We start from the raw sequence: 18,155 nt of genomic DNA on the forward strand, positions 1-18,155 counted from the left end.
CTCTCCCTCCTTCCCTTCTCCTCTGACGTTGTTTTCAACCCCTTCAAATATATTATTGTCTTGCTACTCTGTAAATCTCCACTCCTTCTTATTTAATTGAATTATATTGGCGCTAACCTTCCTTTAGTCACGCTTCTGTCTATTTTCTCTCGAAGTAAGAAAAGCTCCATTAAATCATTTTGTTCCTCATTTCTCCTTTTTTCTGTTCATTGAGAAAGGTGCAAGTGAGTCTTCTCTCTCTCTCCATCTCTCTTCTCCACGCTACTTAATGGATGTCCTCCGTAAACACATTTACAATTATTCTACGTTTTGGAGATTCCTCCTTCTATTTCAGCCACATCAGATCTCAAGCATGTTGCTCTCTCTTGGAGATCATAGCCTTTGAGAACAGAGTCTTTGCTTAACCTACAATTGGACTCTTTAGGCCTATTTTACGATGGCTGACAGACAGTGTAGCTGAAGGTCGACTTATTCTCATGGCCGTAACTCAATATGTTTTTGTCAGTCTGCGTCTCAAATTACTGTTGAGAGTAAGAATAGTAGAATACACAAAGTGCAATTTCAAAACTTAGTTGCGCATCAGCAGTTTTCCTCTAGTTATAATGTATGTCAATCACTTACAGTCACTCAATTAGCCCATGCCAGTTAACAAGATTGGCAAATTAGTCTTGTTAGTCTAGGGCACGAGCCCAGGGGCCCTGACCTCCCGGGAGCCAGCATTGACTTTGCTAGTCACTCTCACTCAGATATCATATTAACATGGCATACATTATGCCAAAATATGTAGAATTGTAAGAAATTAGCTGTACAATTTGAAAACGAATTTGTTTACTTTCTATTGATAAAATACTTTTCCAGTTAACATATCCTTCTGTACGTATTACATTATAATATACTTTGTTATCCTGGTTTTAGCAGATATCCACAGACTTCAAGTCACTGTGCTTACTGCCAGTTAGCATTGGCTCGCAAAACTACCTTTAACATCCGTAAATGAGGAGGAAATGTCCCCTTGTCAGCAATGCATCACAACTCTCCCCCTCCTTTACTATTAGCAAGCCTGCAAAATGTCATTCACCTATTAACTTCAGCCTATGAGCATGGCACACTAAAGCAATTTCACCACACTTGTTGAATAACCTATTGGCTCACAATAATCACTTTCCCTTCTTCCAACCAATGGCCATAAATCTAGGGGAGTATTTATATGTCAACTCACCCCTTGTGTCTCTCACTTGCTGTTTTGCAGCAGCAGTCTTCCAACGACCTTCCACATTCTCACCACCACCAACGGAAGGCCCCGCCATCTGAACCCCGTTCTCCAAGTTGGGGGTTTTGATGCCAGCAGACCAGCATAGGGCAACCTGTCATCAGCATCTGGCTCCAAGGAGCATTCCTTGGAGACAAGGCCTACTCCAAACTAATCAATAACATTCTATATTGCATTTAGTGTCAGGTTTGAAGATGCACTCATTGCATATAGACTTAGGCCTACACTAATATAAAAAAGGTTTCCGAAACGGTTTTTGGCTGTCCCCATGGGAGAACCCTTTTTGGTTCCAGGTAGAACCTTCTGTGGAACAAGTTCTACCTAGAACTATGGGACAGCCAAATAACCCTTTTAGGTTCTAGATAGCACCTTTCTAGATAGCACACATAGATGGTCTATAATTTGGTAGGTCAGCATTTTGTAGATTCTTGTTATCTCTGAGACGAACAACTAGCAATCCCCCCCATTAGCAATTACTCATTAGCAGCCTACTTCCCATGTGACCATAGGCTATTGTATTGCTCGGATAATTGTTAGGGAAACGTAATTAAACGCAGAACATATTAGCTTTCTCAGCCTTTGCACACTTCCCTTGAATGCTATGCATGACATTAATCATGGAAAGGTTTCCCGCCTCTAAGAAATCACGACGTGGGTTCATGGCCACAGCAGAGCGCACAGCGCAGCAGTAACAAATAGCCATGTACTGTAGCAGTGTGTGTTGTGAGGAGATGATATGCTTCGACGCCTGTGCCTGCTTTTGACGGCTCATATTCCAATTTAAGCCGACAAGAATAGGTTACCAATTCCCCTGTGCCCCTCTTTATATTTACACTCGTGTTCATTTCTTCAACAACTAGATAGCGGGGAGCGGAGAGGCAACAACCATCGGTATTGAATGTTGGTAAGCAGGCTCCAGTCCATTGGGCTTTGACGCGGATTCTCGGGCTGCGCTGCATTGCTCGCGAGTACTGTAATCGCAGCTGAGATATGGACGCTGTTCTGTGAAGCATGCTGCACTGACAAATGTTCTCCTCCCGGACAACAAAAACTGAAGTGGTAAGAAAGCTCTTATGTTTGCCAGCCTTATATTTACATCTGATGATAGAATTAATGCATATGTCCTTTATACATAAGAAGCAAAAGTTTCATGGAGGAGTACCATTATATTGCATTGAGAAATATTGAATCTTGTTGTCTGAAACATTGTATTGCTTTATTGTTGGGGACCTTTTCATTTTTCATTGTCATGATGGAATATTGAGGTGCAGCTTACATAATCATATCTCAGGGAGCTATGATATGCTTTTGTAAACTACATATCAATATTCATAATTAATCAGTTGTGTAGGGTATCCATAAAACACTTCCAAATTTAGGTCAGTGGCCTAATGAATTCATAATTGTCTACAAAGGAATGAACCTTTGGCACATACAGTATACTATGATGAATGCATCAATTTAGCCTGACTGTTGAGAGAGTAATGGCATATAAATGTAGGCCTACCTCTGTGTACATTAACATTTGATTATGTTCAGTCATATTTTGCCATGTCAACATTTGATTGATAAAGTTCCCACATTTTGAATAGTTTAATGTATTAGAACTTTGTCTGCAGGGGATTTTCTGTGATGTCTGGCAGTCCGGCTGAAAGGAACTTTTAATTGAGAACGGATTCAGACAAACTAATTCACATGCAATACAGAAGATTAGAGATACTTTAGCCAAAGTTGGTAAGGGTCCATGCATCGTGTACTAGGAACAAGCTGAGTATTTGTTTTTTTCTCTCCCAGTATTCCTACAATAACACTTCTAAGGGTTTTCTGACTGTGTAAACCCTGCTCGCAGCGGCAAGCCTCGTGAGACAGGTTCTTCTATTGCACAAAGGTTAACCATGTGAACGTCAAACCAATGACTCGAGAGTATCCATCACTGCACTGAGGAGGAGGGAGGAGGAGGAGGGAGGAATCAATAGAGGATAACAGCACGAGGCCTTCCTTCGCTCGATAATTGCACGTTCCCCCATATCACTTACTGGGAGGATAGTCTAATCTAATGCATTCAAATGTTATTCTTGTGGTCAGACAGTGAGTGCACATTGTACACCAGGCCCTGTGGTTCGGCTGTATTTTTGCTATACTTTAACAGTTTATACAGTGGGAAATGAGTATCCAATCCATTCCATTTAGATAGTAGGGTTCTGTATCGTTTGGAATTAGTGCTTGTCAAGTTAATGTTGAGCCGCTCGTCATTTTCTTTATTAGGTTGTACCCCTCTCCTCCTTACGCATTCAGCAGAACCCTAATAAACCAGACTTCTTCTAGTCAACTCAGACAGGGAAACTCACTGTATCACGATGACCTGCTGTGACAGGTACCACTAATACGGTTGTTATATGGTCCACTCGGGCCTCCCAGACACTTGGCCATCCCTCACCCTGACTCTGAGAAGACACAATCCTTCTTATTGAGCCGTGCTGCCTTTGTAATGTGAATTTAAGAGCCGCTCTTAGATTATGTCATTTGTAAACCAGCCTAAGTGGAGTCTGTCTGGCCAGATAGAGCTCATTTCCCAGAAGCTGAACGAAGAGTACATTATGTTACAGTACATTATGTTACAGTACATTATGCCCGTATGCAACAGGCCAATCTGATGGGATGGGAGCCAGGTTGGATATAAAGATGCCAGTTACTGTTTTATGTCTTTTCAGTTATCATTCTTTTCTTTGACTCAGCTGGTTTTGTAAATTGGTGAATACTTTGGGAAGAATATATGTTTCCGTTTTAACGTGCAAGATTTGCAATTCCATTTAACCAACATACGACGAATAAGAGCTCTCTTAAGGTTGTTAGACCTTTTAGGTCAGGGTTTTCCAAACTTTATATCCCGCCAGATCGGCCTGTTGTGTACAGGCATAATGTACTGTATCTGTTCTCATCAAGCTTTGATTATTTGAATTCGCTGTGCAGGGCAAAAACCTAAACGTGCACCCAGGGAGTCCTCAGGACCGAGTTTGTGGAACCCCGCTCTAGGCTACAGTTGTGTTGCGGTGAAACTGTGAGCGTCCCGTCCAACTCATACACTTTCTCTGGGGTTTTGTGTCAGTGGAGAAACACATTCTACGTGGCCTTTAGAGAAGATTAGTAAGATGATACTGGACTGTGGCATTTACTGCGCCTCAGCCTGCCTCAGACAGCACTGCTCCAGAGTCTATTACCTGAGTCGGGCAGAGTACTGATGGGCCCGGAAACATTACATTGATTGACCCAAAATGTACTTCCACTAAATGGCCCAAAGATTACCTACTTACCGTTGCAGATATAGCCTACATCCAAACAGACTTAGGCCTAGATTCAATTAGTTCCAGCATTAGGGCTCTATTACAGCGTGATTGAAATGTTCCCGTGTTAGCGGAGACTGCATTCACGGTCAATGTGCATATGTCGGCTAAATCGGAAATTACCTTTACTTTTCCATCGCAACAATTTGGAACGCCGCAGCGGTACTGATTGAATAGAGCCCTTAACTCGCGATAACCGACAACTGCATAGCAGTTTTATTGCTTTTATTTAGGCGATGTCGGAGGTGTAACTGCGTTGGGGCTGTCGAATCGGTGAGCGGATGCCCTTGTCGTCATTGTCACGAAACAAACACCTGTCCTTAAATCCTACGTGTTAGACGCTCCGAACGAGAAAGTGTAGGCTATATAGAAATGACACTCATTCAATTACTTTGCCTACATGAAAGATAATACTGCTATGCAGTTGTCGGTTATCGCGGGTTAAGGCGCATCTGATTGAATCTAGCCCGTAGCCTACCTCCAAACAGGGTTGGTGCTGTACAGTAGGTGCTAGAGGCCCAGAGATATATTCACTCTGAATCCATTAGAGGCTGACAGCACTTTGCCATCTGAAATAACCATGACCATATATCTTCTGAGCGTCAATCTCTCTAGTTCCACTGAATCAGAGCAGGATTATGGTAATGCCAAGTCAGTCCACGGCAACGTTGAAGTAGGACAAGAGAGGGAAAAAAAACATGCCAATCAATGAGAGTTCCATCTTCCATCACAGCACTGGCAGGAAGCACCTTATCTGTAATCTGTATGCACGGATGACGCCTTCGCTGATCTCCATCCCACTCCTCCTCTACACTCCAGCTGTGTTTTGTCATGTTCTGTTCATCAGGACACAAGTGCCAATTCATTACAATTAGCCCAGTCAAGATCAAAGTGGGCCAAAAATAACACCTGGCACTTGTATGGCTATTAGGATTGCTCACACAGAGATGGTTCTGTGTTGCTTCTGCCACACTGATATTAGTGTCATTTGCAATCACTTGTTGTCCTCGTTCCTTTTCTCCATTATTTTCTCTCTGACATTTTTCCTCATTGTCTCTCAGGCTGGCTGGTTGGTGAAGCTGTGACCTATGCAGGGTTGTCTTGGCTAATGGTCCAGGGGCTGTGTCCTTCTAGGAGGGTATGCCTGTATCCCACCATGCCGCTGCTGGCAGAATGGCTGCTGTGCCACTCCTTGGTGGCATGCCTGCTGCTGCATAGCCTGGTACTCAGCTCCACCACCGCGGGCCTCCATGGGGCGAACACCGGCTGCTCCGAGAGCTGCTACTGCTCCGAGTCTGCAGATGGCGGGAGGGTAGTGCGCTGCAGCAACATGCGCCTGGCTGGGGTGCCGCATGACCTGCCTAACGACACCCGCCGACTTTACCTGGACGGTAACCTCCTCACCACCATCCCCGCTGACGCCTTTGCGGGGCTTCCTTTACTCAACGAGCTGGACCTCTCCCACAATGAGCTAACTCAGATGGAGCCGGGGGCCTTCCGGGGTCTGGTCCCCTCTCTCAGGAGCCTGGACCTGTCCTCTAACAGACTGACCACCCTGGAGCCAGAGGTCCTGGGGGGCCTGAGGGCCCAGGCCAACCTCACCCACAACCCCTGGCACTGTGACTGCCGCCTCCAGGTGGCTATGCCCCGGCTGGACCTGGAACCGGCCTCACTGGCTGGCGTGGTGTGCCACACTTCGGAGCCCAAGGATGTCGGCGTAGATACAGGGGTGCCCTTCGTCATGGTGGCTGCCGACCTGGACCTGTGCGCAGGGCTCAAGAGGACCACGGACGTGGCCATGCTGGTGACCATGTTCGGCTGGTTCGCCATGGTCATCTCCTACCTGGTGTATTACGTCAGGCACAACCAGGAAGACGCACGGAGACACCTGGAGTACCTCAAGTCCCTTCCCAGCAAACTGGACAGACCAGAGGAGTCCTCTACACTGAGCACAGTGGTGTGAGAAGTAAAATACCAGACCTGGGTCAAATGCGTTTTGTCAAGTACTTTCATATTCTGAAAATGAGCATGATTGAGCTTGATTGTTGTGCAAGGAGGTCACGTTTGCACTTTTGGGACGATTCTATTGTAGTCGGTAAGCTAAATCAAGCCAACCTGTAGTATTTAAAGTATTTGACATATATTTACCTAAGTCAGGTGGCGACAAAGGAAATAACAGCCAAACACCTCAAAAGGATCAAAAAAGGAAATGCCCAAACTTGGAAACCGGGATACTAGTGTACTGTACAGGTTTTCAACCTGCTCATCACCAGTAATCCATTGGAAACACAATACCTCACGGTAACATTTCATTCAAACAAATTCACACTCTTTGATAAATTAAGGCCATTAAATTAGACATTTTTTTTTTCACATAGCTGTTTGTTGAACGAAATAAGGAATTATTTTACACATACATTTGTGAATATTCTACATGTATGTTCAAGTCAGTCTCAGTCTCTGTAAGATACTCTGTATTTGAAAATGATTTAATTCCAACAAGGTATTGAACGATTGTCAAATGCATAGCTATTTCACAATGGACTGCCGAGGGCACCGTTTTGTTGTTTTTCAGGAATGCATGACGTCATCAAATGTCCCCATAATAGTGATAATACTGTGCTTAGCAGTAGAACAGAGACTGCATTGTTCTTCCAGCAGCTGCACTCATTGAATGTTGGATCTTTATTTGCTGGATGAGAAGCCCCATGTAATCGTCAAACATTTTACCAGAAAGAATAAAATCATGAAATGCTCCTTCATTTTTATTTTGGCCACAATACCATATTTTTTTCCACAGTTGTACTGCATGTAATGTTTAATTTCACACTAAGTCTGCCTGAACATATCACATTTTCATTTATTTTTAAGTGAACAATGTGTTCATTATATTGAATTATGAATATTTGACAGACCGTAGTGCAAGATGGCAAAACTAGTTTAGAAATATGAATTGCGCAACTTCAATCAGTGGATCCCAAAAATTAGTTTTTAAAGAAAGAGTTCACTGTCTGAAGTCTTATTTCAATTTCCTCCAAGCCTCATGAATTCCTTTGATCTCACTAACACGTATGTCTTTTAGAATTATTAATCTGCTTTAGGGACAGACTGCACTAAATATGGCTTCTGACACACACACACACACACACACACACACACACGACTAATGGCCACAAAGCACACAGTAAAACTTCACACCCTCAGGCTGTAATGAAAATGATGGATTTGACCCTTGCTCAACGTTTGGAAACTGGGCCTGCCAATGGGATCACCCCTGGCCACATTATGACGTAGGATGGGAACAAATACAGAATGGTGTTTTCCTGTCCTACTGGAACTATTAAAACCCTGCCCCTTGACCCTGGTACAGTATCTAGCCACAGTCTGTCTGCTTCCTGTCTGTCTTAGGTGCTCATTTGTGGAGGATGGGAAGATGGGTGTAACCTCTCTCTCCCTTGCGTTTATCTGTCACCCTGAGCTCTTAATGACCATGGGAACAGACACACCACCAATCTGATGCTGTACCCTGAAGGTCACTCTCACGCACGAACACACGCACACAAATAAATATAGTTTACATAATTATACAGTATAGCCTGTTCAATCTTAAAAATGTCAGTCATGAGCCTTACCAGACTCGAATACATTACCCTCACCCGCATGTGTTTATTTGCATGGACAAATGAACTCACTCACATTACCATACATCCTGTAATAGGAGAATGTTTGTACATGGGTGCTATTTAAGCAATATACCAGGGATAAGGGCTGTCCTTAGGCACGACACAGCCCTTAGCCTTGGTATATTGGCCATATATCACAAACTCCCGAGGAGCCTTATTGCTATTATAAACTGGTTACCAAAGTAATTAAAACAGGAAAAAATAAATGTTTTCTCATACCTGTGGTGTACGGTCTGATATACCACGGCTTTCAGCCAATCAGCATTCAGGGCTCAAACCACCCAGTTTTTAAGAGTGCTGAACATTATCATATTGGTAGTCTGACCTCGCCTCTTAGCTGAACATTATTACACACCCACACACACTCTCTCACTCTCTCTCCTGGATGTAAGGCAGGCTTGATAGGTGACATTCAAACAGTGTCCAGGTGTCTGAGGACAACCCTGTCACCACTGTCACTGAAACCACAGTCCTTGCTCTGCTCCTCAGTTACACCCTGTATTAAGTGAGAAGGCTTTCTCTCAGGAGAAGGAAACGCAAATTTCTTATCTTCATTTTTAAATGTTGTGTCCTCTGGAAAATTAAGACATTTCCTGACTGCTTTTGATTGTAAAGTGTAAAGTGGCTTATTGTCTTGTATTTAGACCTACTGTAGTCAATTGGAAGGTATTGTTGTTTAATAAGAACTGAGGACTCATTTGCAGTGTGTTAGTCGAATAGCTCATACTCCTGAAAAGTAGAAGATGGGTATAGGAACACACACACACACACACACAATGCTTCTGAGCTCATATCCAACCCTTTCAGAGTTACTAAACTCTCTCCTCCCAGCTGGTTAATTGCAGGTGAAGGGAACAAGTCCTCTCAGTCCATCTCCCTGAATGAGCTTTGTTGTTTCACTGATTACTTCTGCAATGCAACACTCGCTCCATTGTTTACAAAAGGAAGATAATACGCAGCAGAGAGAAGAACGCTTTGGTTTGCAGCTCCTGATTAGATCTCATAACTTTTGTTCTCTGTCTCGCTCATTTCCTAAATTGCTTTGTGTTCTGTTTGCTTGATTTCACCTCTGTAATCAAGTCCACTAATTGCTTCTAATTTCAATCTCCAGCTGTGTATGATATTATGCGGCATCGAAGGTTTTAAAAAATATATATCATTCTCTGAAAGGAACTGTCTCTCTGTGGGAGTTGTAAAGGGGCTCCACGCTTGGTGCAGCATTATCTTATTTCTTCAGATGCATTCCTAAAGCCCCTGGTTATCCCACTGACTAGCTAGCAGCATGAACACCTGCTTCCAGTCAGTGTGGTGCAGTCAGTGGGGCTGCTAACCTGTGTGTGTTCTGAGTGGCACTGATTCTGTATGTGCTGTTGTCTGAGATGAACTGTTTGTGTGTATTATCTCAGAGTTTGTACATCGTAGGCTTTCGTGAATGGCTGTGTATTTGTGTTAATGCCTTTGATGGAACTTGTATTTGGTGGTGTTTGTATTGGGAGATTGCATGTCAAAATACAGCTTGTTCTTTATTTATGATGTGAGCTTCAAGGAATGAGTGTGTGTGGTTTAAACTGAAAGTGTGTGTGTGTGTGTGTGTGTGTGTGTGTGTGTGTGTGTGTGTGTGTGTGTGTGCGTGCGTGCGTGTGTGTGCATGTATGGTGGGTGTGTATGTGTGTCTGTGTTGCGTGCGTACCCACCCTCTAAATGGGTAACCTTGCCTGGGGCAGTGTCACCACTGGGAGCTTGGCCGACCGCAGAAGCCAAATCATATCCTGCCACAGCCTCCTGCAGAACAAAACCCACTCCAGCTGGTAAGCGAGCCCACTTTGTCCCCACATCACTAATGCCATGCTTTAGCCTAGATTGATGTTATACTTACATTGTTCCCTAGCCAACCAAGAAGGAACAAGTCTTGAAAACGGAATCAAGGGTAACACCCGGCCTTGGCTAAGGCCTCCCATTATCTTTTCTGTCCACCTACAATTACTGAATGGATGAGCGCTCTGACCTCATCTCTCTCTCTCTCTTTCTCTCTCTCTCTCTCTCTCTGAGCCTTGCATTTAGACTGAATGTTGTATTTACTGCATGGTAGAACTGCAGACTCAAGGCTACAGCTCCCAGGTTTTGTGTGTGCTGGTATAATGACAGGTCTGTGTAATAATGAGCTTGGTCCACACTTCCCACACACTGTGATAGCTGCTGTTCTAGTCTGTGGCATTCCATCCTCTTTGATAGATACAGGTAAAATAGCTAATCTAATCAGAATGGCCAGTGTAGTGTAGGGCTAGCCAGCCACTTAGCAATTCAAATCTAATTTCACCTGAAGCAGCTGAATATCCCCAAATTGGTAGTAATTTAATTTTGGTTCCGCAAATGATTACAAAATAATAATTTGTGTACTTGCAGCGTTAGGTTTTTGTGAAAGTGGCAGGATTAGTAATAGCAAAGGAAGGATTACCTTTCCTGTAAAAGGTATGGGAAGGGGAATAGAATGAAGGCTGTCACTCACTGCAATTTCCTAGTGAAAAGCATGAGTTGACACACACAAACACAAATGTTTGTGAAGGGGCTGACTAACCATGAGTAAGCAGTAAAAAAAAAATATATATATATATATATATATATAAATATTTATAGAAAGAAAGAAAGTTGCACACTATATGCTCCCAACAATTGAATGGGTTAACCTAACCTACTGTGAAGGCCTCTCCCCGCTCTGTCTACTGGGTGTTGCTGTGCTTACGTCCTGCAGGAGATTGGTGGGCGGAGCTGGGAGGGTCAGTCAGTGCTGATGGGGCACACCTGTGACAGCTCAGCTGTGGCATAAAGCCACTGTTTTCCTTATTCTGCTAGAGAGATTCCTCTCTCCATGCATGCCTTTGGTTGTTTAGTTGTGGTTTCGGCAGTTGACTCCTAATTTATATCTGTCATGCCTCATCTGATTATTATTGTGAGTGTTTACTTTATTTATGGAATAAATTCATTTTGTTATTCCTTTACCCAGTGTGTGGTTTCCCATTGTTTGTTACAATCTCGAGCCAGGTTGTAACACTACCTACCTCATTGCAAGAAAACACCACATCAGTGGTATTGTATTAAGAATTGGCAGTGGGTGCCTACCACAATATTAAAACCATGTTCCATTAATGCTGCATGTATCGTACATGTTATCCTTGCCAAAATCATGTCAAATGTGCACGTGTGGACTGACAATGTATTAATGCGTTGCTATTGTTCCCTTCATAGAGTTTGCAGTTGATCCAAATGTCACGTTTGTAGAGGGGAGAGCATTTCCCCATCAGGTAATGAGACACAGGCCATTCCGGATAGGGTGTCACACATCCATCCAATCTAACGGAGCATGCTCTGTCTCCACCAACTCCCTGCTTCTCTGGCCTGCTCTGGATCAGGCGTATATCAGGTGTCCGGATGGGCTACTGCAAGGTGGTCCTGCCTGTGTAGAATGACGACTTGAATGATAACTGTATGTGCACTTGATTGTGCTGTGTTATACAATGGGTGGGTCTAATCCTGAATGCTGATTGGTTAAAACCACATTCCAGATGGTGTCTTTTTAAGCAATAAGGCCCGAGGGGGTGTGGTATGTGGGAAATATACCACGGCTCAGGGCTGTTCTTAAGCACTACGCAACGCGGAGTGCCTGGATACAGCCCTTAGCCGTGGTATATTGGCCATATACCACAAACCTCCGAGGTGCCTTATTGCTATTATGAACTGCTTACCAACATAATTAGAGCAGTAAAAAGGAATGTTTGTCATACCCGTGGTAGACAGTCTGATATACCATGGCTGTCAGCCAATCAGCATTCAGGGCTCAAACCACCCAGTTTATAAGCAATCCACTATCCATAAAAATGATGCTCATTCATGATTTCGACTGGCTGAGAAATGCTGTCTGTCTAATCCAAACTCCCAACTGGTCTATTACTATGTGACAGTTTGAGATCAAATTTTTACATTGAAACAATGTTGTAAATGTCGTAGAGACAAACAGCAAGGTTTATACAAATCAGCTTCAATTTGAAGTGATTGTGTTAGCTGTGTTGTTGGCTAGCTCCTCTGAACAACAGTGTCCTGACGAGAGAGCACATTTTCAAGCCAGGCGAAGTTGCACATCATTAGCTCATTGTTATGGATGTATCCAAATAAATGTCACTAGAAAACAGCTTAAACAAATGCAAAAGAAGCTACTGTTGTTATTCTGGCTGGACTTTTTGACGTGACCGTAAATTAGCCGTAGTTGGCTAGCTAGCAAGGGATAAAAACGTTGCCAGCCTGTATGGCAATGGAACATTTAGAACGAACGACAGGGTCGTGTCCACAGATACAGAACAAAAATAATGACTGGATTGTGTCTATAGAACAAGGGACCAGGCGGTTTGGGAAACAGCACTAGTTCTGTGTCGGGACTATATCTTGTGGAAGGGTGCAATAGTAAGAATAAATGAATCAAAATAACGTTTTTTTTGCTTCAAGTCTCAAATCAAATTGTATTTGTCACATGCGCCCGAAAACAACAGGTGTAGGTAGACCTTAGTGAAATGCTTACTAACAAGCCCTTAACCAACAATGCTTTAAATTAATTTAAAAAATATAAGGGTTAAGTAAAAAATAGATAAACAATAATAGGTAAAATAAGTAAATATTTGGAAAAAAACAAATAATTAAACAGCAGCAGTATGTGTGGGGGCACCGGTTAGTCGGGGTAATTGAGGTAATATGTACATGTAGGTAGAGTTAAAGTGACTGCATAGATTATAAACAGAGTGTAGCAGCAGCATAAACGAGGGTTCTGGGTTGTCCTTTGATTAGCTGTTCAGGAGTCTTATGGTTTAGGAGTAGAAGCTGTCATTAATCCTCCTTGAGCTAATTTATTCTTGATTAAGGGTATTGCAGCCCAGTTGTACATGTTATGTTCTTTACACATTGTGGTGACATTGCTGTTCTATAATCACAGGATACACGCACATACACTACATGACCAAAAGTATGTGGACACCTCCTATTCAAACATCTCATTCCAAAATTATGGGAATTAATATGGAGTTGGTCCCCCCTTTGCGGCCCTAACAGCCTCTTCTGGGAAGGAATTCCACTAGATGTTGGAACATTGTTGCAGGGGCTTGCTTCCATTCAACCACAAGAGCGTTGGTGAGGTCGGGCACTGATGCTGGGCTATTTAGCCTGGCTCGCCGTCAGGTGTTCCAATTCATCCCAAAAGGTGTTCGATGGGGTTGAGGTCAGGGTTCCATGAAAAACAGCCCCAGACCATTATTCATCCTCCACCAAACTTTACAGTTAGCACTATGTATTTAGACAGGCAGCGTTCTCCTGTCATCCGCCAAACCCACTTTTCCGGCTGAGCCGGTGCTGCTCCTAGACGTTTCCACTTCACAATAACAGCACTAGCAGAGCAAAAATTTAACAAACTGACTTGTTGGAAAGGTGGCATCCTATGACGGTTCCACATTGAAAGTCCCTGAGCTCTTCAGTAAGGCCATTCTAGTGCCAATCTTTGTCTATGGAGATTGCATGGCTGTGGGCTTGATTTTATACACCTGTCAGCAACAGGTGTGGCTGAAATAACCAAAATGTACTAATTTGAAGGGGTGTCCACATACTTTTTTACATATAGTGTGTTACACAGCAGCAAACTGTATTATTTGACCAGACATTAATAATCTGTTTTTACTTTTCATTAAAAATATTGCCAAAGGTTATATTTCTTTGAAATTAGGCTAATTAACTACTAGCAGCAGTATGAGTATCGAGCCACTGACCAGACCCTAGTTGCTCCTTATTATTCAGATGACATTAGTCGTTATGGCAATGACCGTGTCCACTCTGACAATAGCGACACCCCCCCCCCCCCACACTTCGCCTACCCCCTCATTCAGACATGAGGAAGTCCACAGCTAGGAGGCGAACAACCCCAACCAGGACTGAGGTAATGGGTGATGATGTGATTAACACACCTGCATTGTGGTAGAACCAATTATTAGGAGTGACACCACTCTAAAATAGCGGCTACGTTCCTTCTCGGGGAAAGTACCAAAGTACCAAAGCCCCCAGGTGAAGCTGACTTTGAGACATGGTGTCTGCATGTTGAACTGATGTTTCAAGATTGCCCCACTAGATACCTACAGGGGCGGTGGATCCTGGAGAGTCTGCTTCCTCCAGCTTCAGACGTGATGAGGCTACTTGGCTCCTCTGCATCCCCAAGAGCCTACATGAAGCTACTCGATTCATTTTATGGACTAGTAGAGGATGGTGATGGGATACTCGCCAGGTTCATGAAGAAAATCAAGGTGACAGGGCATCAGAATATCGACAGAGGCTGCAGTTGCTTCTAAGTACTGCTGTGAAGAGGAAGGGAGTGAAACGGGCTGACGCAAACCATCAGCTAGTGAAACAGTTTAGTTGTGGCTGCTGGGACCACTAACTCTAGGCTTGGGCGCTATACTGTATATACCATATAACGGGGAGATGTTTTTTCAATGCCGTTTAAACTATTTATTTGAAAAATAAATTTGAATATTTGTGGCTACTTTTTAAATAAATACCTGCAGTCAACTTGTGCAATATGCCAGGAGAAAAGATTGCGTTTTTCATTTCACCTATCATATAATTTTTTCATTATCAAGCTAACCGCACAAAGATGAGAGACCGGAGCCTTGTGAGACACTCACTCTTCCTAAATCAAGTTGTGAGTCACTCACTCTTCCAAAATCAAGTTGTGAGTCACTCACTCTTCCAAAATCAAGTTGTGAGTCACTCACTCTTCCAAAATCAAGTTGTGAGTCACTCACTCTTCCAAAATCAAGTTGTGAGTCACTCACTCTTCCAAAATCAAGTTGTGAGACACTCACTCTTCCAAAATCAAGTTGTGAGTCACTCACTCTTCCAAAATCAAATTGTGAGTCACTCACTCTTCCAAAAGCAAGTTGTGAGTCACTCAATCTTCCAAAATCAAGTTGTGAGTCACTCACTCTTCCAAAATCAAGTTGTGAGTCACTCACTCTTCCAAAATCAAGCTTTGCTTGGTAACAGCAGAGAGCCCCTCCTGGATCAAGATGTTTGTTTTGTGCGTACAGCAAACTGTGAGTAGCATTTTTTTGTTTTGTTACTTGTATAACTTTATGAGCTGGGATGTCAGTCCTGCAAATACTTCAAATGTTTCCAATGCATTTAGTTAGTTATTGGATTTTACATATACTCGTTAGCATTGCTAACCTTTGAATTACTCAGTGGGGTTTGTTCAGTGCCGGTGTTACTGAATATCCGGTATGGCACAAGGTCAGTATGAAGGTATGACAATCTGGATACCACCAGTCGTCGAAAAAAGTACTCAATTATTGTACTTAAGTGAAAGTCGCTCATTAGAATACTACTTGAGTAAAAGTCTAAAAGTATTTGGTTATAAATATAGTTAAGTATCAAAAGTAAATGTAATTGCTAAAATATACTTAAGTATCAAAATATCACATTTCTTATCTTAAGCACCATTTTCAAGTTTTTTTAATCTATGGATAGCCAGGTGCACACTCCAACACTCCAACACATTATTTACCAAAGAAGCATGTGTGTTTAGTGAGTCCGAGAGATCAGAGATAGTAGGGATGACCAGGGATGTTCTCTTGATAAGTGCGTGAATTGTACCATTTCCCTTTTCTGCTTAGCACTCAAAATGTAATGAGTACTTTTGGATGTCAGGGAAAATGTATAGAGTAAAAACTATTTTTTTAAATTCAGGAATGTATTGAAGTAAAAGTAGTCAAAAATATAAATACCCCCCAAAAACAACTTAAGTAGTTCTTTAAGGTTTTTTTTACTTAAGTACTTTACACCACTGGATACCGCCCAAGCCTAACTCACACCTCGTTAGTCTGCAGCTGGACGTCAAGACAGAGACACCCCTTGACTCTTCAGAGCTTTGACTCCAGATGAGAACCAAAGAGGATAGGAGAGCCACCAAATTGACCCAATGCCCCGCCACCTCAGGAGCACCAAAGTGAGGCCTATTGTCGGGGTCTACTCTGTGATGTCTGATGTCTCTCCCTACGATAACATTCTGTACAGTTCATTAATGGACGTATAAAATTAATGCTTGTGACAAAAAGAAAATAGGAACATTTATTGAGCTGTATTGACACAAAGCGTACAAAAACAGACAATTTATAGCTTGAAACTCCATGTCAACAGTCCTATCTGTGTCTGTACCTGTTTCTCTCTCCATGTCTCTGTCCCTCTGTTTCTCTGTCCCTGTTTCTCTGTCTCTGTCCTGTCCCTGTTTTTCGGTCGCTGTTACTCTGTCCCTGTCTCTGTTTCTCTGTCTCTGTTTCTCTGTCTCTGTCCTGTGTCTGTTTCTCTGTCGTTGTTACTCTGTCCCCGTCTCTGATTCTCTGTCCCTATCTCTGTTCTCTGTCTCTGTCCTGTGTCTGTTTCTCTCTCGCTGTTACTCCGTCCCAGTCTCTGTTTCTCTGTCTCTGTCGCTGTTACTCTGTCCCTGTCTCAAATTCTCTGTCCCTGCCCCAATTGTTGTTGTCATTGACTTGAATGGCAGATGTCACACACCTTTCTGAACACCTCACTCTTCTTTTTTTTATTGGCCATGTAAAACATTTTCCCAAGGTGCCTGTAGTCCACCTCCTCCTGCGATGGCCCATCTACTGCCACCCTGCAACACATATCCAGCTAGATGTATTTTAGTCTGTTCCTTTGGGGTGTCTTGACCTATTGAAAATACAGAGTGCAGGAATGTAGAAAGGGACAGGGAGAGGGACAGCATGCATTTAATCTATTTGTCGTTTTGTGGTGCTGTAAAAACATACAATTATATTATTTACATTAAAAAGCTCTAATTGAATTTATTATGTAACCAGAGCTGTCACATTAAGATTTGCATATACAGCGAGGGAAAAAAGTATTTGATCCCCTGCTGATTTTGTACATTTGCCCACTGACAAAGAAATGATCAGTCTATAATTTTAATGGTAGGTTAATTTGAACAGTGAGAGACAGAATAACAACAACAAAAAATCCAGAAAAACACATGTCAAAAATGTTTTAAATTGATTTGCACAAGGTGCTCCTGTGTAATGATCATGCTGTATAATCAGTTTCTAGATATGCCACACCTGTCAGGTGGATTGATTATTTTGTAAATTAGAAATTATCTCTAACAGGGATGTAAACAACATTTTAGAGAAATAAGCTCTTTGTACATGTGGAACATTTTTGGGATCTTATATTTCAGCTCAACTTTACATGTTGTGTTGACAATTTTTTTTGTATATACAGAGTTATGAGTAGGAGAAGAAGGCTCATTAATTGTACAGACAAAAAAAAAATCAAACTAGCAAGTATGACTGAAACTGAGAAGTGTGATGACATTATCTTTCAATAATGACACTTGATGTTGTAAACACATTCCCGATACAAATATTTAATAATATCCACATTTTCAAAATGCATATATATCGTTATAAGTTGCAAGGGTTCACAATTATTATCAAATGGTCAAATTATGAAAGACCGTCCTAAAGACATGCGAGGGAAAACAATGCCAACAATTCAAGAATGCAGAGTACATAAGTGACATATTCTCATATTGTTGAACAGGTAGTGGGTCTCCCCTTCTGCAGTCTTTAGGTACACACACCCTTTCTTCACATACACCACCCACAACATTCATATTGGATCCTGTGCCACTCTGGGCTTGTGTGGGTGGAACAGGCTTTGGTTTGTGAACCTCTGTCTGTGTGAGATTGCATGTCCCCTTCTTATTGGAGGGAGAGCCACACGGTGGCAGGAGATGGCACAGCATGGGACGGGATCGCGATC

The 18,155-nt window shown here is 42.6% G+C and overlaps 1 protein-coding gene across 1 annotated transcript; it reads left to right on the forward strand.

The window, feature by feature from the left end:
• The first annotated feature begins 1,249 nt into the window (after window positions 1-1,249).
• LOC110538075 (leucine-rich repeat-containing protein 3B) lies at window positions 1,250-8,515 on the forward strand. The gene is made up of 2 exons (XM_021624649.3): window positions 1,250-2,329; window positions 5,673-8,515. The coding sequence occupies exon 2, from the start codon at window positions 5,720-5,722 to the stop codon at window positions 6,572-6,574; it is 855 nt and encodes a 284-aa protein (XP_021480324.1). The 5' UTR covers window positions 1,250-2,329; window positions 5,673-5,719; the 3' UTR covers window positions 6,575-8,515.
• The last annotated feature ends 9,640 nt before the right edge of the window (window positions 8,516-18,155 follow it).

This window comes from Oncorhynchus mykiss, chromosome 12 (assembly GCF_057628025.1).
Source record: "Oncorhynchus mykiss isolate SJ-2025 chromosome 12, ASM5762802v1, whole genome shotgun sequence".
NCBI lineage: Eukaryota > Metazoa > Chordata > Actinopteri > Salmoniformes > Salmonidae > Oncorhynchus > Oncorhynchus mykiss.

What these genes read in the sequence shown, in the direction of transcription:
- LOC110538075 (XM_021624649.3), top strand. Translation starts at nt 5,720, where the DNA reads ATGGTCCAGGGGCTGTGTCCTTCTAGGAGGGTATGCCTGTATCCCACC.